This window comes from Notothenia rossii (assembly GCF_949606895.1).
Source record: "Notothenia rossii genome assembly, chromosome: 1".
In the NCBI taxonomy this organism is placed as follows: domain Eukaryota; kingdom Metazoa; phylum Chordata; class Actinopteri; order Perciformes; family Nototheniidae; genus Notothenia; species Notothenia rossii.
Genome location: NC_136912.1, coordinates 66,326,423 through 66,336,391, shown reverse-complemented (window position 1 = coordinate 66,336,391; position 9,969 = coordinate 66,326,423). Strand labels below are relative to the sequence as shown.

At 39.6% G+C, this 9,969-nt stretch overlaps 1 protein-coding gene across 1 annotated transcript in view; it reads left to right on the top strand.

Annotated features, from left to right (window-relative positions):
- cherp (calcium homeostasis endoplasmic reticulum protein) overlaps positions 1 to 8,975 on the top strand; it is a 26,242-nt gene extending 17,267 nt beyond the window's left edge. The window contains exons 12-19 of the mRNA XM_079650217.1: positions 2,522 to 2,940; positions 3,348 to 3,481; positions 4,057 to 4,143; positions 5,063 to 5,215; positions 5,395 to 5,502; positions 5,600 to 5,694; positions 5,851 to 6,036; positions 7,938 to 8,975. Of these exons, the coding sequence (XP_079506343.1) occupies positions 2,522 to 2,940; positions 3,348 to 3,481; positions 4,057 to 4,143; positions 5,063 to 5,215; positions 5,395 to 5,502; positions 5,600 to 5,694; positions 5,851 to 6,036; positions 7,938 to 7,975 (1,220 nt within the window). The 3' untranslated portion in view covers positions 7,976 to 8,975. The remainder of the gene's footprint in view (positions 1 to 2,521; positions 2,941 to 3,347; positions 3,482 to 4,056; positions 4,144 to 5,062; positions 5,216 to 5,394; positions 5,503 to 5,599; positions 5,695 to 5,850; positions 6,037 to 7,937) is intronic.
- Positions 8,976 to 9,969: the final 994 nt, after the last annotated feature.

The following is a 9,969-nucleotide window of genomic DNA, read 5'->3' as shown; positions in this document are numbered from 1 at the left end:
CGATAATATCGCGATAACAAGTCCACGGTACGGTATTTATCGCGATATTGAATAATAAAGGGGGAAAAAAAAAAATCTGAATTTTTTTTTCTTCAATAAAACATTTTTTTACTCGGAAAATGTTTTTTTATTACATAATAAATCTGATTTTTACAGCATTTTTGTAGGATAGCAGTATTTTAAAGTGTCAAAAAAAAAGTGACAGTAACAGACTGGAACAAGAAAACCAGTGTCTTTTTACCTACTAGTACTACCAAACAAAGTAAGCATTTTCTTTATGCCACTGTATCTCACAAATAAACAAGGACATTTAATAATCAGACCCTGCAATAAAATAAATCAAGTTTCACTTTAGTTTTTCAAGTAACTCAACTCAAACTCACTAGTCACTCACTCAGCATCATCAGACAGGTTTTTAGGAATATGAGAATGTCCACATTTCCAGGTATTTATAAGCTGGGATGTTTGGGCATTTACAATATCCCCTGCTCTGGAAAAAACTCTGTCGCTTGGTACTGATGTTGCTGGGACACCAGTGGTCGCGTTAACCGAATATTTTATTTAACAATGACGGAAAAATCTGAAAGCAGTCTGTCATTTTGACAGATTAGAACAAACTCGGAACAGCGCAAACGTTTCCCCGCAGCCAGGCTCTGGTGTTATGCCGTGTTATGCATGCCCTCCAAAAGGAAATGATATAGTTTCCAAACCGTACTTTGCCGTACAGATCAATACATGTCTGGGAGGTATTGCTTTACGCTGTGCGCGTCCTGCGAGGTGCATGCACACACGGCATAACACCGCCCCCCCCCCCCCCGTTGACAGTTCATGAGCATGCTCTATCGTGAACTTTTCAGACCCGACGGGTAATAAGGGATTATGACGGATATTTTACGATCCTGTCTGTCGAAATGACGGACAGCGAAAAAGTCTAACGCCAGGCTTATTGACAGGGCGAGATATAAATATATGGTTGATACTTGTCAATGTCTCTAGGTGTGTAAATGTAGCCCTGTAAATACGATGTCCTTTTGTGTTATCTGTTGTTTTATTTTCATGTTGTAACCTACTTGCTGCCATGTTAGAGAGTTCTCTCTTGAAAAAGAGATCGATGATCTCAATGGGACCACCTGGTTAAATAAAGGTTTAAAAAAAAAAAAAGTGTTTAAAAAAAAAAAAGTGTTTAAAAAAAAAAGAAGTGTTTTAAAAAATCGCGGTAGATTTTGTCAGTCTCACGACGGTATTGGGAAGTTTATTTACCGCGATACCGCGATATTCGGTATATCGTTACACCCCTAGTATACAGTGCATCCGGAAAGTATTCATACCCCTTAACTTTTTTCACATTTTGTTATGTTACAGCCTTATTTCAAAATGGATTAAATCATTTTGTTTCTCAATATTCCACACATAATACCCCATAATGACAAAGTGAAAACGTTTTTAATGATTTTTAACGTGTTAAAAATAATAAAATAAAATATCACATGTACATAAGTATTCACACCCTTTGCTATGACACTGAAAATTGTGCTCAAGTGCATCCCGTTTCCACTGATCATCCTTGAAATGTTTCTATAACTTGACTGGAGTCCACCTGTGGTAAATTAAATAGATTTGACATGACTTGGAAAGGAACACACCTGTCTATATGAGGTCCCACAGTTGACAGTGCATATCAGAGCACAAACCAAGTCATGAGGTCCAGGGAATTGACTGTAGATCTCAGAGACAGGATTGTGTCAAGGCACAGATCTGGGGAAGGGTTCAGAAAAATGTCTGCAGCATTGAACGTCCCAACGAGCACAGTGGTCTCCATTAGTTGCAAATGGAAGATGTTTGAAACCAGCAGGGCTCTTCCTAGAGCTGGCTGCCCAAACCAAACTGAGCAATGGGGGAGAAGGGCCTTAGTCAGAGAGGTGACCAAGAACCCGATGGTCACTCTGACAGAGCTCCAGTGTTCCTCTGTGGAGATGGGAGAACCTTCCAGAAGGACAACCATCTCTGCAGCACTCCACAAATCAGGCCTTTATGGTAGAGTGGCCAGAAGGAAGCCACTCCTCATAGGGCTGCTCAATTAATCGTATTTTAATCTCAATTACGATTATGGCTTGCAACAATTACGAAAACAACGTAATCGAAAAATAAAACGATTATTCTTTTATTATTATTATTACTTTTTTTTTCTTTTTAAATATATATATTTTTTTATTGATTTTTCAGTTGAATTCTACTAAAAGTTCAGGGTAATCAACTGTTAAAAACATACTGTTCACGTTTTTTTTCTTTAATAAATTGATGTTTTCAAAGTAAATGGATAATCGTTTTTAATAATCGTGATATCAATTATTGACCCAAATAATCGAGATTATGATATTTGCCATAATCGAGCAGCCCTAACTCCTCAGCTAAAGGCACATGAAAGCCCCCATGGAGCACATAGAGGACTCTCAGACCACGAGAAAAACAAATTGTCTGGTCTGATGAAACCAACATTTATCTCTTTGGCCTGAATGCCAAGCATCATGTCTGGAGGAAACCAGACCTGGCCAACACCATCCCTACAGTGAGGCATGGTGGTGGCAGCTTCAGGCTTCAGCAGCAGGAACTTGGAGACCAGTCAGGATCAAGGGAAAGATCAATGCAGCAATGTACAGGGAGATCCTTGATGAAAACCTGCTCCAGAGCGCTCTGGACCTCAGACTGGGGCGAAGGTTCACCTTTAAACAGGACAACGACCCTAAGCACAAAGCCACGATAACAAAGGAGTGGCTTCGGGACAAGTCTGTGAATGTCCTTGAGTGGCCCAGCCAGAGTCCAGACTTGAACCGGATTGCATATCTCTGGAGAGATCTGAAAATGGCTGTGCACCGACGCTCCCCATCCAAGCTGATGGAACTTGAGACAATCTGCAAAGAAGAATGGGAGAAACTGCCAAAAGTTAGGTGTGCCAAGCTTGTAGCATCACACTCAGAAGACTTGAGGCTGTAATTGCTGCCAAAGGTGCTCCAACAAAGTATTGAGTTAAGGGTGTGACTACTTATTTTTATGTGATATTTGAGTGTTTTATTTTTAATTCATTTGCAAAAATTATTTTAAAACTTTTTTCACTTTGTCATTATGGGATATTGTGTCTCGAATGTTGAGAAACAAATTAATTTAATCAATTTTGAAATATGGCTGTAACATAACAAAATGTGGAAAAGGTGAAGGGGTATGAATACTTTCCGGATGCACTGTTGGCCCCTTCTCGGAAAACTAAAGGATGAACTCATGGCATGACTTACAGCACTTTATTATATGTCTATGATTCCAATAACACCATCCTTTGAATGTCTTTTGATCAGCTTGAGGACTCTGATTATAAACCCCTGGATCCTAAAGACATCCGGCTGCCCCCTCCCATGCCACCTAGCGATCGCCTGCTTGCTGCTGTGGAAGCTTTCTACAGCCCTCCATCCCATGATCGACCTCGGAACAGGTACAAACACACCTCAATCAACTCAGATATTAGCCAAACATTGTAACGTGCCTTTGAGTGGCTGTTAGGATGAGGAACAGATGAAAGCACTTGTCTATAATTTCTGTAAGTTTCACTCTCGGTGCATAGATAAATGAACACATACAAAGAGTGTTAGATTTATTTATTTGGCTAAATTTTAAACCATTTTCCCCTCGCCATATTGCATTAAGCAATGTTTCCAATTCATTATTGACACTGCTGAGAAAAAAAAAAAATCAGCTGATTTATTCTATCACAAGCAACATTTTTCATTGAAATGTTTAACAAGTGGTCTTCAATGGTGTTTTTTTTGTGTGACCGATCTTGTTCAACAAATTATGTTGTTGTTATCAATTATGCCCACTCAGATTAAGGCTTTTTTCAGTTCTGTGTTTATATTTAAGGATTAAAAAAAAAATGTTTCACATGAACAATGTATGCGTTTTGCTATGGCGCACCCTGAAATCCTCAAGTTAGTTTCACTGCTAGCTTCTGATAGCCATCGCTGTAGTCAAAGGTCATATTCTACAGCTGACTGTTTCTCTGTCCTACAGTGAAGGCTGGGAGCAGAATGGCTTGTACGAGTTCTTCAGGGCCAAGATGAGAGCCAAGAGGAAAAAGGGACACGAGAAACGCAACAGGTGAGTTCCTCTTCATTTGGAATTTTCTGGCTTTGTGGTTGACAAAGACACAAAATGTGTATCCTGTGGAAAATGCCCTTCCTTGGCTCCTCAGCAATGCACCTGCCATGACATTTGCATCTCCTAGTAATGCTAGAGTAAAGGCGTCATTTGGGTGCCAAAGCTAACACAAACATCAACAGAGAGCGAGCTCTACCAAGAATGTGGCAGTGGCTCAGTCAGTAGGGGCTGGGAGCCGTCGGGTCGCTGGTTCAAGTCCCTGAACATAGTTAAAATATGGAGTGTGGACTGCTACTTGGAGGGATCCCAGTTGACCTTGAGCAAGGCCACTGGACACCCAACCCCCCCCACCTCCCATTGCATCGCTGTACAATAGCTGCCCACTGCTCCTAGTTCTAGGATGGGTTAAAAGCAGACCAAATGTCACTTTGTGCTCTGTGTGCATGTATGTGTGACAAATAAAGAGGGTTTCATCCTCCGATTCTATGTGGTTTGGCAGTGGTAGTATTGTAGCAGTGTTGAAAATCGACTTTTTTAATCGCATAGTATTTATATTAAAGTTTGCATAATCATCATCAGTTCGATATATACAGCAATCCATGTCCTTTTTTTCCTGTATAATTACACACAAACAAAGTACCAAACAAGTTTTATTTTTCAATGTAAAAGTCCAAAAGATTTTTGTCTCCAGTACCATTAATACTGAACTTTTGTTCCCAATGTTACCAGCCACTAGTATTCATTTACCAGCTACATTTTGTATCAGCATTTTGGTGACGTTATGAAAATTAAAGATTCCAGAAGGCATCCATGTCCGGTAGGGAACATGTCACTGTTGGTGAATTAAGAGACACACCTAACCCACATGTTTATGATGTTTATTTTAACCCCCCACCCTCTATGGCTCACTTATTTTCAGTGTTCAGGGAGATAGCCGCTCCAGGAGTCCGTCCCACAGCAGAGGCAGATCTTCATCGCGCTCCAGCTCCCGCTCCTCTAAGTCGTCCAGATCACGGTCCCGCTCGTCTGGGTCCCACTCTCAGAGCCGCTCACGCTCCTACTCACGCTCCAGGTCTGCAACTACACACACCTCACTCGGATATTTGTCTGTTGATGTGTAAATATGTGTACCCGACAAGGGGCTTTTCTCACTGTTGGCTAGAAAGTAAAGCAAGCATTTGTTGGACAAGTTTTTTTTTAATGTTTCTATCTATTTTTCTTATGAGTGTGCCTCTGCCTACCTCTCTTCAGATCCAGGAGCAGATCCAGGTCATCCCGTAGTCGCTCTCGCTCCAGATCCCGTTCACATTCACCCTCCAAGACACGCCATGGCCCCAAAACCCAGAGCGACTCCCCTCCGTAAGCCCCCTTTCATGTTCTTTTAGTACATCTTTTTTTAAAAGAGCCCTGTTATGCTTACTGCATTAAAGATGGCTTTCTCTCCTTCTCTTAACAGCTCCACATCAGTGGTGGCGGGTGCTCCCTCCAAACTGCCTGCAGATAGCAGGCTAGGGGAAGAGAACAAGGGCCATCAGCTGCTGATGAAGATGGGTATGCTCTTGCTTTTATTTCCTAATGAACAAGAATAATACAGGAGCTTGAAGGTTTATTCAATCCTGAAATGTACCGGATGTTTAAGGGCACTTGGGATAAAGGAAACCATACCTTCTACTGATTTCTAGCTTTTCTCCTTTTGTTCTGCTGCAGGCTGGAGTGGTTCAGGTGGATTGGGGGCCAAAGAGCAGGGCATCCAGGACCCCATCAAAGGAGGAGACATCAGGGATAAGTGGGACCAGTATAAAGGTGTCGGGGTGTCACTGGACGACCCTTACGAGAACTATCGCAGGAACAAGAGCTACAACTTTGTTGCGCGAATGAAGGCGCGAGAAGAAGGTACCAAGACTTAACTTTTTTTTTATAAAAGGTACAAATTACAATAGGGGATGCTTAAATAAAACACACCGCTGTTCCCCTTAGATGAATATAAGATCAATCTTTTTAAAATTTATATTTGTTGGTAAGGATGGTGTTTTCAAAAACTATGCATTAAAAAAAGAAATGGGGCAAATGATATGTTCAAATCTTTCTGTTTAAAGGGGTCCTATTGTGCTTTTTGGGGGTTTCTCTTCCCTGTAGTGTGTTATAAAGGTTTTAGTGTATTAGGGCTGTCCCGAATACCATTTTTTGAAACCCGAATAGTTGGCCAACGAAGGAATATTCGAATAGTCTAATATTCGGGTACATCCCTATAGTGTATGTAAATGGTCTGCAAAGGCTTAAATCCCAAAGTGATGGAGTTTCTCTTTCACACACACCTCCCCTGCCCCCATTGGACTCCTTAGTGACATCACTATGTAGCATTCGTGTTTCTATTGGCTAGCGCTCCAACACTTGCGGTTGAATAGTCCAAAAATCAGCTCCTAAGTTCTAACCCTATCGTTTATTCCTTGACCTCTGAGTGAAACGTCACGGGGTTAAGGGATAGTGGATAGGAGAATTCAAAAGGACTTAGGAGAAGAGACTGCGGTACTTTAGAAAGTTTAGAGAATCCGAATGCACTTTCACTATCCGCCGTGTTTATGATGTGCCAGCGGATGTCATGAATGTGCGTCTGCTGCTGTGGGGAAACTACAGTTTTCTATACAGCGGACTACAACATTGATGTTTAAAAAGAACGAGGGAATACTGTAAACTCATCTAGAGACTCTGCACCGTGCTCTGATGCTGTTGTTTTATGCTTTATGAACGTGGACAACAGAGAAACATATTCTTCATGACCAAAGTTGGAATTGAAATAAAAAATGAAAGTGAAACTTATGCTCGTCACCCTCTCCCTCCGGTCCACATTAATACAAATGATCCCAATACGTATGATTGTATGACAAGATCTTAAAATCAATACAAATGTATTTATTATAAACGTTAGTCCTTAACACCTATCACTGTGTACATCACCATTCAAACATCTTTTAAAAGTTGAACAAACCCCACACAGCTCAGTGAAATGTTGACTTTATTTGATCATATCAGTAAAAACTAACGTTCATATTTCTCTTTTTGATGATAATACTGATGAACGTTCAAAACAAAGCACTTTGGCAACTTACCACATACTTTTTAAAAAGCTTAATAAGCACCGTAACTTTCATGATATAACTTCTCCGTCATAATCGTTTGTTTCCGTGAACGGCCGAATGTTGTGTGACGGTAAATGCTGCAGCTGCAAGGCATTGTGGGGCAGCATTTTCTCCTCTCCTTTTGGTGAAGGAGGTCCAGTGGTTCCTAAGCTAAAGGAGGTTATAAAGGAAGTTTGAAACCTCCTTTCCTATCAGAGAATTTGAACGGCACTTATCATGTTTGCCACTGAGGGACTTCCGGGTCATTTCACTCCGTTAGGAAGGTTCCTAAGCTAAATGGACTATTCGACCGCAACCGTAGTACATGATAAGCTAAGGGGCGGGACATCTCTAAGCGGTTGACTAATCACAAGTGCCGGCCAGCTAACCAATCAGAGCAGACTGGGCTCTGGTTTCAGACAGAGGGTGAAAAGAGGTGCTGCAGCACAGGCAGTGTGAGCTTTATGAACATTTAAAGCATGGAAACATGTCACAGTAGAGGCACAAAATACTAATATGAACCTGAAAATGATCATTATCTCCTCTTTAATCGAGCAAGAATTGGTTCAAATGATTGGATTATGCTTTTTTAATCAATGTACTTTTTATGAAACACAATTAGATTACTGTGCTCTTTGGATTACAGTCATAAATATTCTCTTTCTTTTTTTGATTCAGTCAATCGGGAAACTCCTGAGGCCCCTCCAACAGAATGATTTCATCAAACATCTTCAGACCTCTCCTCATCTTCCTCGTCAACACCTCCACCAAGGATCTAATGTTTCACTATAGTTTTCAATCCAGAGTGAGAGTCAGCAGTCAAATCATGGCTCTCTCCTCAGAGGGACGATACGAAGTGCCACCACACTTAGGAAGCCTGAAAAGGAGGACAAAGCCGTTTTGGTTCACAGTAAAAAGCGTGGGTTAATTTGAATTAGTCGATTAAAAAAGATGGTTTGTAGCACTCACTCTTTCTCTCCCAATGTTTCAGACAATGTTGTGACATTTTTTATGATCAGTGTTGTAACAGTCTCTAAAAGGAGCAACAGAACTCCTTCATTTTGTAATAACAACTGCTCAGGCAGTCTCAGTGGGATAGCTTCAGAAAAACATAGGACACATGGTTAAACCTTGATAATATAAGCAATATTAATATTAAGACAGTGATTTTCAAAGTGTCAACTGTTATTGAAATAAATATTCCAAATAATTTGTATTTGGATTCTATTGTTTTCATTCCTTTCCCTGAATTTTGTTATGTGTCAGTTATGTGTCAAATCATTTAGAATACAATAAATGCTTTGTATTATTTGAATACAACTTTGAAAGTAACAGCTCTTTTAGACATAATTCCCGACTGACTAACCCACAGATCTTACGACTGTATAAATAGGCCTCATTAAAACTGCTCACTGTGGGTGGGGTCAGAATTCTCACTGCTAGATACCTCAAAACTTCTTCAAACTAAAATGTATAAAAGTAAATATAACTAGCGCGAAATAAAAACTATGGTGACTTGTTAATCTTTTTGGCTCTTCAATGCTGTTATTGTGACTTTCTTGTGTAAATCATGCTTTGGAGTTGTAAGTCTGTCCCTTTTCCGTAGTTCTAAAACAAACCCCACATCACAAATCCCTGAATATGAAATCTGTTGTATTTTCTACTCCACAAACACTGTAAAGACATAACCTTAATAAATAGAACTATGACTACAAATGTGCCTTCGCTTTCTTAAATATTTATAAAAATGCATCGATGATATTCATAGAATAAGAAAAGTCTTACTCTTAATGGGAGAAGCCCATTGCTAACAGAAAAAGATTACAAAGAGTTAACTGTTAGACTTGGTTATGTTAAAGTCTCAATGTTTGACTTAAATATTCAAAATTACTTATTTCATTAAGTATTTCATAATTCCGACGGCTCCGACTTCTTCTCCATAAACCACCAGGGCCTTTGTTCATGTCACTCTTGAGAAAAATGTTTGTACTTTAAGAATTGTAAACTATTAACATTACAAATGAGATTTTTTGTGGGGAAGGGGCATTGTTAGCCTGTTGCATGTAACACTGAAATCAGCTGTTTAAATGAGGGTCCCTACACATGTTTGTTTTTTACGGTTAATGATTTATGTCTCCTCTGGAATTGCTTTAATGTTCCTTTAATGTTGCTTAATAAAGCATTATTAGAGCTTATATAGACATAATGAATAGTATCTAACCCTACAGCGTGTCATCTTCACCCATCTAATAATAATAATAATAATACATTTTATTTGTATTGCACTTTACATTTGAAACAAACCCCAAAGTGCTACAGTACATAATAAAAAAAGATAAAGAAAACCATTTGCAAGAGTCAACAAATGTATAAACAGGTTAAAAAACATGTTTAAAAACAAGTTTTAAAAAGGAGAGGCAGGGTTATTAAAACCGTCTTAAAAAGCTAACCAAATGCTTTGTTAAAATGGTAGGTTTTTAGTGCTCTCTTAAAAGTGTTCACAGGTTGAGGAGCTCTGAGATGGTCTGGGAGTGAGTTCCACAGCCGGGGGGCAGCTGCACAGAAAGCTCGATCTCCCATAGTGCGGAGGTTGGTGTGCCGTTCCTTCAGCTTGTTTAGCATCTATTTAATTTGTAACAATAACAATCTGTATCCTTATTTTTACAAAAAAAGCTTTATGATATGATCATTTATTAATAATTAAATGCAA